We start from the raw sequence: 16,980 nt of genomic DNA, 5'->3' as shown, positions 1-16,980 counted from the left end.
ATAGCTATGCCATCAGGCGCACGTTACAGAGAATTTGAGTTAGCGAAGGCATGAATAGGTACCATTCATATGAGCGTTAGGATTTACCTGCTTTCCGTGAGAAATTTCACCATTGGATCTGCTCAATAACGCCAAATGCGTACACATCCATCAGAACGACGCAAGTACAAGTCTCACGTGCTTTTAATACCTAGTGAGACATGCTAAAGAGAGAAGGTTCCTGTTGAGGAGTAAACCAAATAGTTTTTTTTTGTTGAGCATGCTTATTTTTATTTGTCAGTAAAGCACTATCTTAAATCTGTGCCTTGTGCACCATTTGCACCATCAATTGCACACACATATCATACCATTCTTCTAAATATGCTATGAACGCTTTTGTACAAACCAACTACTGAACTTTCCATTTTCTCACAATCTCTATACTTTTTATGACATTTCAACATCATCTGCTGGCTTCTTTCTTGTTGCAGAGCGCTTCCATTCTTCAATGCGACGTTTCAAATCAGGATCTACCAATGTGGAAGAAAGCAGCTGAGAAGAAAAGGGGGCAAAAATGGCCAGCGCCACGACAGATGTATGTGTAATATACACAAGAAACATCTCACAAACATACCAGGCTTAACTTGATCAATCGTAAGTGGCTGTCGATTGAATGGATCATGTGGATCAGACAACAAGTGTGTTTTGATAGTCGACAAATCCACATGTACACCAGATGGCAACTCAACAGGTTCTTCCATAACATGGAATAGCAATTGATCAAGGAATTCATCAGGAGCTTCACCGAGCTCTTCGTCTGCTTGTGCAGTATCTTTTATTGCCTTTTCCACCTTGTCGATAAAGTCGTAGAGTGCTTGTACGTCCGTCTACAAAATACAAAGGAATGTTACTTCGATCTTTTTTTGCGCATCGCCATCGTTGAATTTTCGTGGCTTACATCACTCTTCAATCCATTTTTGAGCATGATTTGACCAGCCTTGATGAATGATTCCTTCTTGTAAGATCGCTCATCGCGACTCACAGCCATAACAAATTCCGGTCGATGGGCCAGATGCATGTAAATTTCTACCAGCTTGGTAAGTAAATTCTTCGGATTGAATCGATACTTTTCTGGATTTCGGACCTATGTTAAATGGGACTGTTAGCAGAGGAAACAAAAATACAGAGCAAACCAATTTTGGTTATCAGCCAAATTACCTTCAACTCTTGACTTTTGGGCCCAACCAAAGTCTCCAAATTGTAATCCAACATGGCAGCCAGCCGGTCCGCTATACCAGGCTCCATAAAGGGCTGTACGATATCGGGCTCCGCAGTCATATACTGCAACATATTGACTGTCTCAACACCTAATGCCATATACGACTGTGCTTGTCGTTCATATTGCGATAATGTACCCTCTCGTTCCTGTCGTTGTTGATCGGGTTGAGCAGCCCATGTTGCGGTATCTGCCATGGCGTTTTGGAGGGAATGGATTTCGGCTAGTTTGGATAGGGACTCGTCGAGGAGATATGTTGTATCGTTCATCAAGAGATTGATGAACTTGACAAAGAAGTCCACGTCACTATGAAGAGAAGCAACATGTGTTGGAAACAATGACGGGATGCGAGATGCGAACGGTCTTCTTTTTTTAAAATGACTTACCGACTAAGCTCAACTACTTTCATTCGCTGACCACCATCATTCCAGATGATTTTCATGATTTGAGATACGTGATATCTTATGTTGAACTTGTCATAGAATTGAGAATGCATGCCCGTTTGTTCCACATCTAGGTTTGCACTAATCGTTAGCGAAAACGATCTCCCTGAAAATGATGAAATATTCCTACCACAGTAGAATCTCAACAAGCTCGACACCAGATACTGTTGAGCAAGTGGATGTGTGCAAAACACATCATCCAATCGACCTGCACTACGACCATCAGCATACCGGTACAATGGAAAGGTGAAGAAGTACAATATCTAAAGGCAAGAATATCAGATTCCAATCTCGTACATCAATGTTTTAACCAACAGACCTCAACAAGCTTGCTTTTGAGGTATGGATTCTTGAAATATGTAGGGTTTTGTAAAATGAGCATGGTAAATGTCAATAATTCATCACGAGGGTTGTTTTCAAAGGTTTGAGGTTTGGTACTGCAGCAGGGAGATAGTGGTCAAAAAATGTAAAACGCAGCCACGCAACAATCACTGTTTAGCATGCAGCGTCACGTACCGGCAAATGAAAGTAAAGAATTCACATATATCATCCACAATCCATTCCGGCAATGTCGCAAACAAGACTGGAGTGGTGTCTGATGGTATGGGCATCATTTTCAGACTATTGTAGAAAACAAAGCCCAAGTCAGACAAGCCAAACAACCTCAACTCTCTGTGAGTTAATTACCCTTGCACATCTCCTCTCAACAACCCACTCCACGAAACAGAATCCGACGCTTTGCCTTGTGGTGCCTTGATGACTCCAGCACCCAACAACAAGACACGAATCAACCATGTCATGACCAGATTATAAAATCGGACCGTGCTACCAATAAGTGCTGGGTCCAATAATCCCGCATCAAGACTCAGCTTGGTAGCAATCAGACCGTCCAGTTGTGTCTACAACAGAGGGAAAAGATTTGTTATCTCAACTATCGAATAGCGGATTATAGTTTTTTTTGGCATGCATACCGTATATCTCGTAAACATGATCTCATTCATACGAGCCATAGGTCCTTGCCACGTCGGCCTCTGAGCTCTCAAACCATCCAACTGCTTGGCAAAATCATCAATCTGTTTCAACAGATTTCCATAATTTCGTATAGCACTCAAATATCCATAATGTTGAGCAGCTAAAGTCAAATAAAACACATCTGATATAAAGTTAGCGGTTGGTAGCGTTGTTTGCGTTGATCTCCAAGTGTTGAAGTATTCTTCAGCAGTGGCTGTGTCGGAATTTATTCGAGTATGGTCGGCAATGTTTATTCGTTTGCTATATTTGAAGTAGTCTACATCGATGAGATGGACTTTGGAATAGTGAGAGTCGATGAATCCTTCAGACATTCGTAATAAGACGGAAAGAATGTTGCATATAAAGCCATCTGTGGATACTGTTTGGCGATCCACCTAAAGTAAACAAAAAACAAATAAGTCACGTAGAGAATGGCTAAATCCGAACCTGGTATCGAAAATGCTTTACCCTCATCTTTCCACGAGCTGAATTACTATTGATGGCATCTGCAAAATACTGCAACACGGCTTCCTTTGAATCAGGTCCACTTGAACCTGCTTTAGGAGCAGCTTTTACTATTGACATTATGATTTCGTGCAGGTTTTTCTACGAGTTGATCGGTTACGCAATTGCTGAAGTGCAAAAGAGTAAGAGGTAACTCTCGAATGATGACACTTACGGTCAAAGTAGTCGACATATCCCTTAGCGCCTTCTGTGCAGTCTTGATATCACCAGGCATTCTCATTCCAACAGGAAAGTTATCCATTTCACGACCACCAGCATTTATTGGTTGGTATGGACCTGAATCTGGGAAGTAGGTGGTAGCTAGAGCTGGATCCACGTCTGGAAGAATGGATGTTCGTGATAAAAATGGTCCTAATAATGTTATGATTTCAAATGTTCGAGCCATAGTTCCTGGTGGATTCCAGCTCGGTAGTTTCGTAAGCTGAAAAGATGGGAGGGCACTGTGAGCAAAAAAACCGGACCTGTAGCGACATTCCAATTGACTTACAGTTCTTGCAATCACCGGTATTTCCACTAATGTACGTAGTGCCTATCATTGAAATGGGCAGACGTGAGGTTCATTCTGCTTCCTACGAGATAATGTCTCCTACTCGTAATGGGGTGTTGACATCCTTGGACACGTTTTGCGTTCGGGTGTATGCAGTAAGACTCGCCATGACAGGAGCCAGTGTCTATATCATGCAACAGTATGAGGTAAAAATCGGCTACAACGAAATGATTCATCTGATACAACCATATACCTCTTCCAAACCATCCTCTTCGAATTTGGTAGCAAACTCTGCAAGAAAAGCAGGTGGCAACTGATCTTCAGAGTCATCTGCATTCTGTAGTAATAATTTATCTGCTAGATATGAGGCTCCCTTTGCACTAATCCTATCATTGTGGGTGTAAGAGACCAGCGAAAAAAAAATACGGAAGATCAACTTATATACTCACTCTTCAGTCTGAGGAAAACTATCAGCCATCTCCGGATTAACAACCAAGGAAGCAAAATTCAAAATCAAATCACGTATCGAATCAACTACTTTGGTTCTTGCGTCTACGAGTTTACTAGCTTCTGGTGATGATTTCGACCATGCTTCCATCTTTTTACGGACTTGAGTGACTCGCTTCCATGCTCCGATGAGGTAATCGACAAGTGGTATAGCACCTGGATTCGAGTTTTCTGGTAGTGATAAACGAGCGTGTATGATGCTATCCTTGATCGAGTCTTTGAATGTGAGGGGTGATCCGTCCATTTGGAGTTCACTGGCTAGAGCTGATAGATATGTGTATTTTTGCTTTTCAGCTGCTGCTTTCTAATAGCGATTGGGCAAAAAAGAGGTCAGTCCCAACGCTGGATCAACATAGGATTCCAAGGTACAAATGACTTTACGTTGAGTGTAGCCTGGAAGATGAATTCCAACGTGACATTCTCCCATTCAGGATCCGATTGTGATAAGAAAGTAGTCAATTGCTTGTTCGGAGCAGCAGCTGAAGCGGAAGGGGTGGAAGGTCTTGAAGACGAGGAGTTTGGACTTATGGTAATCGCTGATGCGGTTATGGGGGTAGGAGTAGCAGGCTAATAATAATTGTAGAATGTGTCAAATAGAGTCATTGATATACGACTTTGGATCATTGGTATTGGCAGACCTTTTGAATCTTGATGGGAGATGCTGATGTGGGATCAATGTCCATTTTGGAGGCACCTGCATTGCTGATTGGGAGAGCAGGAGTATTCGTGGTGGTAGGAGAAGAGGAAGACGCGTTGACAGCTCCTCCTAGTTTTGCCAATCGTTTCAGGCGAATCTAGTTTGTAATAAATGCATTTCAATGTCAATGCCGGAATTCTTGACAAGCACTGTCAAACTTGAGACATAGGAAATAAAGTAAATAATTGTAACTCATACCTTTTCGCTATCTGATATCTGGCTGTCTCCTTCCATCTTTGCAGTCGAGTTCAAGCTTTTATTGAGTTCAGTTTGACGGTTCCAGTAACACGTCCTTACAGATATGGAATCGGTAGATTTACGCGTATTCAAATGAATCGTTCCGTGTTTTAATTGATTTATATGTTACTTTACCAAACAAATCGTCCACAAATGAAATTCGCTCCAAGAATCAAACATTTATCTCGTAGTGTAGGCATCATCTCGTGCAAGGATGTATGGTAGCGACGAGACAAGTACGCTACGGCAGGCCATAAGAGATGGCAATCTCGTCGAGCTTAGACGCATTATTCAGCGGCGGAAACTGTCTGTCAGGTATGTTCCATATGTGACGATCTAGTCCAATGTCCTAGGAGCATGCACAATATTTAAAGCAATCTGACACGTTCTCTATATTTATAGGGCCCCGAACTTTGAAAACGGCTGGTAACGAATCGAGATCAACTTTTATCCACCTCGAGAAAACATACAACTGACAGAAAGTCACACTTTGACAATAGGCCGTTACTATTCTATGCAATATCTGCCAGTCAGAACGAAGTCGTGCGGTATCTTATGGATCATGGCCATGAAGCTGATGGGATATCAAGGGTACCTGAGCCTACGTTTTGACAATTCAAACACAAATCTGACACACGCAGCGTTCTGACTAGGACTTTGAGGGCAACACAGCCCTAATAATAGCTGCCCAGTACAAGAACGAAGAAGCCTTCCAGATCTATGTGGAACGGCATCCGACAGTCATTTCCCTGGCAAACAACAAAGGGCAAACAGCAATCATGGTGGCAGTCTCCAAGGACTTGGTCGAGATTGTGTCCATGCTGTTGGACGAGGGCGATGATGCTAATAGCGCTGACTCGGAAGGATCGACTTTACTACATCAGTAAGATCATACGTGGTTTTGATATATGGCGAAAAGAGATTCCTAGCACTGACAAATCACGACACCGCTTTTAGTGCTTCTGCTTGGGGTCAGGCAGACATGCTCCATCTGCTACTGAATCGTGGTGCTGCCCAGTCCATGAATGTCACAAACAAAAAGGGATGGAAGGCAATTGACTACTCATACACATCCGAAACACGAGATTACTTGATGGGTGAGCAAAAAAGCTACTATGGCTAGTCTATTAATTGCTTTTCAAACGATTCCTTAAAAACAGCGTTACTTACTCACAACAACATCAACAATAGAATGTGAACGTGCAATGTCCTCATCAAAACCCCTCCCACCACCACCAATACGAGTCGCTCAACCAGCTCCAGTAATACCGCTCCCATCAAGTACAAACACGGGAGCATCATCGGTACTATCACTCTCGCATCTAAGGTCACGAACAGCGACGGAAGAAGGATCACTACGAGACTTTTTCTCTGGAACCCTCACAAAGGAACGATCTAGAGCTGGAACAGAAGAGAGATTAAGTACTGCCAATCACGATACCACAAAGGAGGAACCTAATTCAAGGAAGAATGCGAATCTGAGGATACTCTTTTCGGCTCAGTAGTGTAGCAAAGTGATTCGTGAAAATAGACTTTTATATGTATATAATGTTCGCCGCCATGCTAAAACAGTATGTGTGTTGCGTTTGCTGATTTATATATTTGCAATGGCTCTCTCCCTTGCTTTCATATACACAAATTGTTATTTGGATTTACATGACCTATGCTTTGAAGCGTTATATCTTTAGGCACACTTTCTATGCGATTTTGTACCAGCTAAACGAGGTTGAATCATCCTTCACAACTCTCAAGACATACGCCCAAATGTTTACATCTGTGGAGAGGGCGGACATGATGTTGTCTTCAAGCAAGACACTCTGTGCCTGGGTCTTCGACCTGATACTGAGTCGATAGCCTTCCGCGACTGCCTTTATGTTTCGGGTCAATTTTTCAGAGACAGTCGAGAATGGCGGGTAAGCACTCGTAGATGATCACAAAGGATGACTGTAGGTTTGCCAGCAGGCTGACAACCAGTATCATTCGAACTAAAGTTCGTAGCAGTACTTTACAACCTTTACCGTCAAACTCATCTAAAACCTCCTCCTTCCACACACAAAGATTCTTCAGCGTTGACAATCCAGTGTATGTAGGTTCATATCAAACAAGTTGTATAATGTCCAGTCGTAATAGTTCTTTAGCAATGACTGTAAAGTGATGCAAAAACGAGATGCTTGCTTATTTTGTATGATTCAGGAGAATCCTTTCAACGCCATAGCATTCACAACATTCTTCAATGAAATGTCTCGGCTCTGTTGTGCATCTGACAACTTGTATAGCTAGTTCAACCAAAAATATAGATGAGCAACCCTTCCTCTTGCAATTTGTAACATGACCTGGCACCTTTTTTATCAGATCCGTATCACAACATTCGGCTAATTCAAATATCGAAGCTTGATTTCCTTGTATTAGAGAGTCAGCTACGTCCACGTCCTATATGATGTAAAAGACGTTACTAAACCATGCGCGAAAAGTTGGTGCAGTGTGTCGAGGATAAGCACCTCATCACTTGGTGCTTCATCACCAATAAACAAGAGAATCAGTGAAGATGTTGAATCTGAAACTCCAAATTGCTTCAGAGACTCTGTTATCTAAAGAAGATAGTCATTAATCCTTTGAGCAAAAAAGTGATTGACCATATCCGAATATGCGACTTCACACGTACATTTGAGCTCGGAGACATATTAAACAGTATTTCCGAGTATAACGAACGTGTCTTCATGGTGTCCTGCCTCTGAGCTAGCAAAGCACGTATGCAAGCTAGCTGAAGCTGAAAAATGTCGAGAACCTAGTACCAAATGTTGAACCGTTAGTTTCCATTCCAATAACAAGACGAATACATAATAAACAAATGAGTTTCATTACCATACGAGCATCGATTATGCATGATAAAGGCATAGTTCCTTTGATGATGGATTCACGAATGCGTCGTCCCTTCTTGACATTTCGATACAAGAAGAGATGCATCTTGGGGAGCGATTCTGTTAATGGAACCTTAGCTAATGGATGATCTGCTGCAGGCGGTGTAAATAGCGATGCCATTGGCACGCTCGTCATATTGGCACTGGTTGTCTTCGTCGTTGTCATTTTCTGTTGACTTTGCTTGAAGACGATAGCTATGCCATCAGGCGCACATCACAAATAGTGGAGTCCGAGAAGGCATGACTATGTACCATTCGTATGAACGTTAGCTTTTACGTGCTCACCGCCGCTAGATCTCCTAAACAAGCACCAACATTAAAAACCTACCTAAACTGTGAATCTAGTATTTGAGCCATGTTTGCTACACTGTGTGTATTACTACTCTCTTGTTCTAAACTAGATATTTATATGTCTTCTCTCTCTCCCTCTCGCACCAACCATCCTCCCGAAAAAACCAACCCTACCGATTCTGCTACCTTTCCCCTTAATACGATGAAATGATTGCAACAAACCCTATCTATAAACTCTCAAAGTCGACACCGTGTGATGCGTAGCAATTGACCAACGGATGAATAGGATGTGTTGATATTTGTTGTTGTTGTGGGGGGTTCAAATATTGCCGTAATCGAAAGATTTTCCGCATCGGCAGTTGATGATTGAGCATCCTCCGACTCGTTCAACCTAGCAAAAGTAAGAGCGACTGTTAGTCTCGGGGCAATACATTGTCCTTGATCATATTCGAGCTTACAAACTGCCCACAATTTGGACAAGCTCTCCACTTCTTCTTGGTACATAGGCTGATGAAGAGCTGATCATCCGTCAACTCATGATGAGCACAGGAGAATTTGCGTCGATTTTTGCAGATGGTGCAGAGACTGATGTGGCACTATGTGATGAGCGCAGTCAGTACTTTGGAATGATCAGATACTATATGAACCTGTGACGATGATTCCAATGCGACATGTTCATTCAAATGCAAATGATCAGCTATTCGTTTACCTCGGGACAGGTTATGACAAGAGAATTCGTGCAACGGTCGAGATTGATGAGAGTATTACAGCCTTTGCATCCTATGATTGCGATGAGGAATCATCAGCGTCATCATCATCGGCATCATGAGAACTCGGATTCATGTCTCTTCTATGTACACTCTTCCTGTACTCACGCATTGTATTTTCGGCAGCCATCTCTTCCAGATACTCCAAGTATTTGCTGAGATTGGGAGGAACCAATGCATCTTTCAATATATCCAATCGGATGGGATGATTGCAGCACTTTGCAGGCCCAGCCTTGTCTCGAATTACAATCTTGACAAGTTCGTTCAGACAGTGGATGCAATGCGTACATCCACATGCCAATGGCTTGATTGTCTCCGCTTCAACGTAGTAGAGACAAGATGTGCAACTCTTCAATGGTGCTCCTTTAAAGTAGTATGGCACATACACTGCCATCTTTGATAAAGGTTTGTATATGTTGATATCGGTTTGATGTGAGTAAGAGTTGGAGATGATTGTGGTTCGTTCTGACGTGTTGTTTGAGGCGTAGAAGAGAATTTATATGATATGATTTATATATAATATATGAGCGAACGGTTCGACCTCTGATGCCGGTTATTGTTTGAGTTTTCACATGTCAAATGGCACTTATAGTGGCTGAAGTGGCGATGAACGATGATTTTGATATTGGTGACGCGCTCCTCCTGAATCAGAAACGGTATTTTGCTATATTCGTCATTCTGTTATTCGCAACAAACAAAAGCATTTGCCAAGGCAGTTCCAGTCAAGTAACAAGTGGGAGTGTATTTTAGACAATTCAGTTGACGGGGAGTGCTCCTGGACATCTTCTCCTGTCGAACTAATCATATAGGTCATCCTGTATTCATTCTCTGCAAGGTACCAAGTGAACCATGTTCTCTGTTCATAGACCGACCATCCAAGCATGGCACCCTACAAGTTGCATTCGCTCATTTCTCTCCATTAATTAGCATATTTAATCGTAGAGAAACATCCCTTCCCCCGGCTCTGCCTCTTGTGGTATATAATTTCAACAATCAAAAAACAGCATTTTACCTCCTCTCCCAAACGCTTGACCGATACCACTCCAAACACAAATCATCATCATAATTATTGCCTTCTAGCTTGCTTGTAACAGTCATCACGTATCCCATACCGGAATCATGTTTTGGAGATTTGGGTTTAATACGGCATCCGCCATTGATGGTGTACTGGACAAGGAAAACGTAACTCTAGACGACCTGTTCGAGGAAGAAGAACTACTGCAGGAATGCAAGGCACAGAACGCCCGCCTTATCGACTTGTAAGCTACCCATATTATTACCAATTTGCGATTTCGTAACGGTCGACAGTGCGGTTTGCATGATATGCTGGAAGGGCAGACCCTTATTGATCTATCGGCGGATTGGTATGATGATTGACGGGATCGGGCACGTCATATGGCACCATATAGTATATCCAAAGATGGACATGAGTGATCTCCTCCTATTAGATCGACATTTTGACTGCAACGAATATACTAACAACGCGCGCCCTTCTCACTAGCTTATTAAGGCCAGACACACTCGCTCAGCTACTAAATTATACTACGGCAGAAGACTTAGAAGAAGCCAAAAAGTTTAAGTAAGGGTCCAACTGCAGCTTCTGTGAACCAATCAGCACATATCTCATTAACATCATCCGCTGAATTAGGTACCCATACATTGCATGTGAAGTTTTGGGCTGTGAAATATTCGCCATATGTGAAGCTATAGTATCAAATCAACAACTAATGACCGCTTTTTGGACTTTTCTGGATCGACCGGCCCCATTGAATCCATTATATGCCAGTTACTTTAGTAAAGTCAACAGCGTGTTGCTACAAAAGAAAACTGCAGATGTAAGTACCACCAAAAAAAGTCTATGAAAGTATGAAGGACGGAGACTGATTTATCTGTTTTCGTCCCTTTAGATGGTTGTGTTTATACGGCAACAACCAAACGTTGTCCAGAAACTGTTGATACATATTGGAACTTCCGCTATTGCTGATTTGATGCTGAAACTCATCAGCGTGGATGAATTAGCAGAGGGCGCTGGTGTTGTTGCTGTGCGTATGAGCCAATTAGTCTGCGAGGACTGCATTCGAATGCATTGAGTGATTTTTTGCTTTCTTGATAGTGGTTGAGTCAAGAGGGGTTGATTCCAACCTTGGTTAGCAGATTAGATCCTAAACTAGATACAGAGGTGTGTTTTGTCATCTGACATTCTGATGTCTTTTTGCATTTGAACCACGACTCAACGATTTTCTACCACAATATCAGATACATAATACAGCAGCGCAGACACTTCTTGACATTATTGCAGTCAGTTATCAGACCATGGCTCCACCTGATCAAATATCAGTCGATGCCATGAATCAGATGGGTGGAAATGTTTTGGTTGATGAGCTTAAAAAGTGAGCACTCAGCTCATTGTCATTACATCGTTCTGCAAAAACATATTAAAAATCTCTTTCTTTAGTGATGCCATGATGAACAAGATGGTTGGATATATGCTTGATGAATCATCCCCGAATGCTACTAGCAGCTTGACGAATGGTATTAATATTATTATTGAACTCATTCGGAGGTATTGCAGGTAATATCGTGTTCAAACATATCTGAATTTTTTTGTCATCAATTGGTAAACCCGCTGCCCCATTTTATTAGTGAAATCGAACAAGCCGAATTCCAACAGCATCAGTTCCAATTACAGCAATCTCAAGGTGCTAGACAAGTAACGCTGCCGCCGTCAAACGAAAAGCTTCAAGTATTAGCCACCGATTTAAACGAGTTACTCCATGTACTTTTGAGCAAGCTGAAAGACCTATCCAGGCTTCTCTCTACGCCTCGTAACCTGAAGAGGGAAGTAGACACCACCATTGGCAAACAACATCCACTTGGGTCTGAGAGACTCAAGACATGTGAACTCTTTGCCGAAGTCTTGCATCTCCAATATCTATATACATCTAGTCCCCTCTTTGATCGATTGGTGGTGCCACCACGACCACCAGTAGCAGCTTCAAAAGGAGTCGTAGAAGGCGGTGGTGGTGCTCTGGTCGTAGGTAACAGTACAGCTGCAGCAGGTCCATCTTCAGCAACATCTGAAACCGAGAGTAGCACTCCCAACGTTTCTGTAACATCTCGGTCGAGTCGCCCACAACGGCCATTCACTACTACAACAGTGGCAGACGAACTAGTTTCCATAACAGAAACATTTGTAGAGGCCAAGATATTACCAGACTGTCTGTCCCTCTTTTTCGCATTCCCATGGAATAACTTTTTGCATTCGGTTGTGTATGATATGATTGCCAAAGTGTTTAATACGTATTCTTTCACCGCTACTGCTACTATGGTGCGATCCATGTCTATGGAAGGAGGTGTGGCTGCAGAGGCTGAGGTTGGAGAAGATGGTGTATTGTCTGTTGAGGAAAGGATGAAGAAGGTTAAGACTAGTGTTAGAAAGCTGGTTGTTTCGGTAAGTTGTTGCCATCGTGTTGGCATTGGATTGATTGTGCCAAGATTGTGCTTGTTATGCGGAACGTAAAGTGTCCTTTTCTCACTCATTCGACTTTTGCCATAGATCTTCAAAGAAGGCCTTTTAACTCAGAAGATTATACAGGCTCAACGGCAAAATGATGGTGAAGTGTAAGTTCACAACCTCTTAGGTGTCTTGTCCTTATTCCTGTCCTCCTTTCTTTGACACGGCAATGTGCTCACTTTTGCGATTTTTGGATAACAGGGAGCAGCCGAAAGGAGTGAGATTAGGGTACATGGGCCATCTTACCTATATAGCCGAGGAAGTCACCAAATTGGTGGAAAAGTGTGCTCCAGAGCTTGAAGAGATTAAAGGTAACATGGGTGCACCAAAGAGATGGCCATCATGCCGTATCAGGTTTTCTTAGCTCAGCGCTTTTCTAAACCGTTTTTTTTCTGTAGAATACGTTGCTGCTGATGACTGGCAAGAGTACGTATCGGGTCCTCTGAGAGAAACCAAAGAACGAGATCGAGAACCGTTAGGCGGTACTCGGCCTCCGCCCGGAGCTGCACCTCATAACATGGGAGGAGGCGAAGGTGGAGAAGGAGGTGGAGGTGGAGGCGGGGATAACAGAGCCGATGCATTCCGTGCTATGGAAGATGACGAAGATGATTTGGATGCTAGTGGGTTGCCAAACAAGATTCCAAGTGGACCTACATCTACTGATCAGGTAAGGCATTTTAGTTGATTTGGTTTGCTTGAGGTTGGATAGTGTGAAGCAAACGGGAAACGTAGTATGGTTCCTTGTGGGGCATGGCCGATATGTTTTGTATCGTTTCTTTGTCCTAGTTGGTTTGCAGAAATGCACACCCACACCTGTTTTTTTTCTCGAAATCATAATCTTAGTTTGGCCGCTATTTGGTTCAACAGATGGTCAACGATTTACCGGACCGCTTCTTGGGAGGAGAGTCAAGTGACGAAGATGAAGACGAACGTGATTGGATGGGGTAAGTTTGTGCATCTTCCAATAGCTGTCGTTTATAATTTGGACTAATTCCATCTGTGAACAGTGAATTCGATGCTAGAGATGCTGATTTTGATATGAGGGATGGTGCTAATCAAGTATGTGTACATGTCGATTTGTATTTATAGGTTTTTTCTCTTTGCCGTCTCAGCTCACACTCTCTTGAAACATAGGATAACCCATTCCCTCACAAGACATCCACATTCGAAGAATACGATAGTAGTAGAATGAGGCCGTCGCCCGCTGTAGTAGCTTCTAGTCCACCAGCTGCAAAATCCATTATAGAAAACGCCGGTTTTACCACACCACAATCAATAGTCGGGGTTGTTCAACACACCACTACCATTACCAGTAACACCACATCAGCCATACTACCAGTGTCTGCTTCAGGGTCAAGTACTGCTCCTCTTCCTTTTACTCCAGCATGGACTGCAGATTTCTCTACTCCTTTAAGTACAACAACGACAACTACTACTACAACGACGACAACAACAACAGCAATGAATATGACATTTGATACCACTGAAATGAAGGCAGCTTTGGAGGATGAAGCAGGATCATCCACTGCTATTGTAAAGCCGGTTGAGATTAGTAATAGCGGCAGTCATAGCAGTAGTAGTATACCCGCCGGATCGGGCGACGCAAAGACTGTCGTTAAGAAGAGTAAGACGGACGAAGGAGATGGAGATGTTAAGGGTGGTGACCAAGAAGACGAAAAGGAAGAAGGAGATGGTGTTGCACCTACATCAACAGATTGATATTACAAAAAGAGAAAGAGGAGTCGAGAGGACGAGAACGAGAGGAGAGAATTTTTTATACACGGTCGTTTTCTTTGAAATTTTGAATGGTATTCATATACTCACTTCAACGAATTTTAAAACTCTTTTATATTTTTGCTTTCTGGACTCTTTTTAACGATAAATTAGCAGATACCCAGCTGATGAAGATGTGGTGTGCTATTGGTTCTGATGGTTTGTGCGTTTCAGTTTGCTTGTTGGGTTTAAGATTTGATAACCAGTGAACTCGTAAAGTTGACATGGACTCGTAGGTAGTTGGAATTTGAGTGCGATTTGATGTCCTGAGACAGCCGAGACGATCTTTTATCTTGCGTCGATATTGCAAAAAAATGCAAGGTAGTTTCTTAACGTGTTATTCCGACAGAAGTTGACGGAAGAAACATAAATTCTCAAATTATTGGATTCAGTTTGTGATATAAGCATATCGAGTCACTGCTCACGTCCCTAAATGCTCGCGTGTCTTCCTAGTTCATACTTGCGGCGACAAAAATCATCACCGAGTCCGAAATCACAACAAGTCAAAGAAATAATTGAAATTATATATGAGATGTACTGAAAGCTGAGTTCCAAGCTTGAGATACACCATAAAGCTCTGAATGTTGGAGTTGTCAAGACTATGATTTGTGTCTGTAGTCAACACCCAATCAGCATTTCGTACCATGTTATTTTTGGACACATCAACCACTTTTAGCACCATCACCAACAGGCGAGAGCTAAGCCGATAACTAGTTAGTCGCCCATAAGCTACAAAGAGTTCTCCCAAACTCTTGAGCTTTTGGCAGTATTGTCATCACGAGAAAAGAAACCAAAGCAAATCTTCAATCTGGGAACTGAAGATACAACGAACGGAGGAAACATCTACAAAACGAATGTAAGCTTCAAGTTTATATACTATCACCCATTGTTATTGAAAGATAACGGTTGTATTTATACAGTTGAACAAATGGGAGGTTTCATTGGAAGCATTCTTGGTGGATCGACTACATCAGCTGCAAGTAGCCCATCTGCAACGTCTGGCAGTGGAAGTAGTGCTACACCTTCAAACACAGCAGGAACAACACCGACACAAAACACTATCAGCACAACGCCAACAGAAGCCCCTACCATAACACCTTCCGCAACAGCTGATACAAGCTCAACAGCACCACCACAACCAACAACAGTTCAACCATCGGCAACACCATCGACAACACCATCTTCAGCACCATCGCCAGCGCTGTCTGCAACAGCTGATGCATCCTCGGTTGCATCGACACCAGCAGTAACAGAAAGTGCAACTTCAGTCAGTGTGCCAACCAGCACATTATTATCAGCATCCACTACTGCGGAATATGCATCAACCAGCACGTACGCAGCCTCTACAACGGCAGCATGGACAACAGCATCATACATACAGCCAACCAGTGTCACAGCAGGAATATCTCAAAGTGGTGGCAGCAGTAACGGATCCGCATCATCCATATCAGGATCCCCAGCATCAATGCTATCTGGTGCAGCTATAGGAACAATAATACTCGCTGCTATAATCGTAGCCGTGATGGCCGTTGTGGGCACCATGATGTACCGACATGAACGTCAGAGACTAGCTGAATTGGCTGCTGAAGGAGGTGGCGCTTCTGGTGGGGCTTTGGAAAGAGGGTTGCCGCCACTCGTATCGGTATATGGAGCAACAGGATCCACAATCGCACCAGTAACTCCTGTATCTTTCTCGGTATCGGCGCTCCCTACACCAACGACTGGAAACGGATCTGACTTTTATGATTCTGATGCTGTGCCGTTGGGGAAGGCTGCTAGTCGGAGAGGGTCGTTAGCTGATATGTTTTGGCCGTCATCTACACCACCAACAGTAAATCTGCCGCCAGTTAGTCCTATGAGCCTTTATCCAACAATGTAGAAAAGGACTGCTAAATTTGTGTCTGTTTGTCTGTGTATGTAGATAATATTCTGTAATGTGCTACATTAATCTTTCCAAGCCTGCCCCATCTAGTTTATATAAAGTTTGGCCTTCTAAAATAATACTACGAGCATTCAGTGGCTTTTGTACTCGGAGGTCCTACTAGTTTAGAGAGCAACAGGGTATCAGCTCTTGATGGCGAGTCTTCGTGTTTCCAGCAATAAGATTAACGTCCCAAAGTTTATAATGGCTTCTCCATAGTCAGCAGAGGTATTCCATCTAATGTTTTGAGTGCAGTGAGGATCAAGTTGAGTGGGTCTTTTGATACATTTTGAGCTACCTTCATAAAACACATTAGTCCTGTCCAACACCGTATAGGAATGCCTATTACACACACAATGGTTAGTCCTTTCCAGACCATTCCGAGATGTTCGCGTTACCCACTTTTCGTAGAAAGGCACACGATCCACCACTGCATCCAAACTCAGAACTTCCAACTTGTATTCCCGTCCTTTTTCTTCAATCTCCTTCATGATGACACTGGCAATCCCGTTTCCTCGGGCGGCGGGCACAACCGCGAGTCGTCCAATCTTGCCAATTTTGCCCTGGACACAGAATCGTGGTCAACAATTGTGAATGTGGTTGCAAGAATGAAGTGATCCAACCTTGGTATACA

At 42.9% G+C, this 16,980-nt stretch overlaps 4 protein-coding genes across 4 annotated transcripts; 2 read left to right on the top strand and 2 right to left on the bottom strand.

The window, feature by feature from the left end:
- Positions 1–426: 426 nt before the first annotated feature.
- Positions 427–5,159, bottom strand: SmJEL517_g03534 (uncharacterized protein; the record flags this gene model as incomplete). The annotated part of the gene is made up of 19 exons (XM_031169462.1): positions 427–509; positions 614–866; positions 938–1,123; positions 1,198–1,561; positions 1,642–1,768; positions 1,829–1,961; positions 2,018–2,135; positions 2,215–2,319; positions 2,386–2,597; positions 2,670–3,104; positions 3,178–3,315; positions 3,389–3,655; positions 3,722–3,763; positions 3,825–3,905; positions 3,975–4,107; positions 4,171–4,532; positions 4,610–4,795; positions 4,867–5,022; positions 5,124–5,159. 19 exons carry the CDS (start codon positions 5,157–5,159, stop codon positions 427–429), a joined length of 3,417 nt encoding a protein of 1,138 aa, XP_031024591.1.
- Positions 5,160–5,376: 217 nt separating this feature from the next.
- SmJEL517_g03533 (uncharacterized protein) lies at positions 5,377–6,667 on the top strand (the record flags this gene model as incomplete). The annotated part of the gene is made up of 6 exons (XM_031169461.1): positions 5,377–5,477; positions 5,565–5,588; positions 5,663–5,753; positions 5,816–6,045; positions 6,120–6,259; positions 6,354–6,667. 6 exons carry the CDS (start codon positions 5,377–5,379, stop codon positions 6,665–6,667), a joined length of 900 nt encoding a protein of 299 aa, XP_031024586.1.
- Positions 6,668–7,351: 684 nt separating this feature from the next.
- SmJEL517_g03532 (uncharacterized protein) lies at positions 7,352–8,216 on the bottom strand (the record flags this gene model as incomplete). The annotated part of the gene is made up of 5 exons (XM_031169460.1): positions 7,352–7,438; positions 7,503–7,592; positions 7,661–7,750; positions 7,825–7,947; positions 8,025–8,216. 5 exons carry the CDS (start codon positions 8,214–8,216, stop codon positions 7,352–7,354), a joined length of 582 nt encoding a protein of 193 aa, XP_031024585.1.
- Positions 8,217–10,257: 2,041 nt separating this feature from the next.
- On the top strand, positions 10,258–14,371 carry SmJEL517_g03531 (uncharacterized protein; the record flags this gene model as incomplete). Its single annotated transcript, XM_031169459.1, has 14 exons — positions 10,258–10,397; positions 10,640–10,717; positions 10,787–10,973; positions 11,046–11,180; positions 11,252–11,317; positions 11,395–11,528; positions 11,594–11,710; positions 11,782–12,589; positions 12,695–12,759; positions 12,854–12,963; positions 13,051–13,319; positions 13,496–13,596; positions 13,660–13,711; positions 13,787–14,371. 14 exons carry the CDS (start codon positions 10,258–10,260, stop codon positions 14,369–14,371), a joined length of 2,847 nt encoding a protein of 948 aa, XP_031024588.1.
- Between the last annotated feature and the right edge of the window lie 2,609 nt (positions 14,372–16,980).

This window comes from Synchytrium microbalum, assembly GCF_006535985.1.
Source record: "Synchytrium microbalum strain JEL517 chromosome Unknown SmJEL517_scf0019, whole genome shotgun sequence".
NCBI lineage: Eukaryota > Fungi > Chytridiomycota > Chytridiomycetes > Synchytriales > Synchytriaceae > Synchytrium > Synchytrium microbalum.
This window is presented reverse-complemented; position numbering and strand designations above follow the sequence as displayed.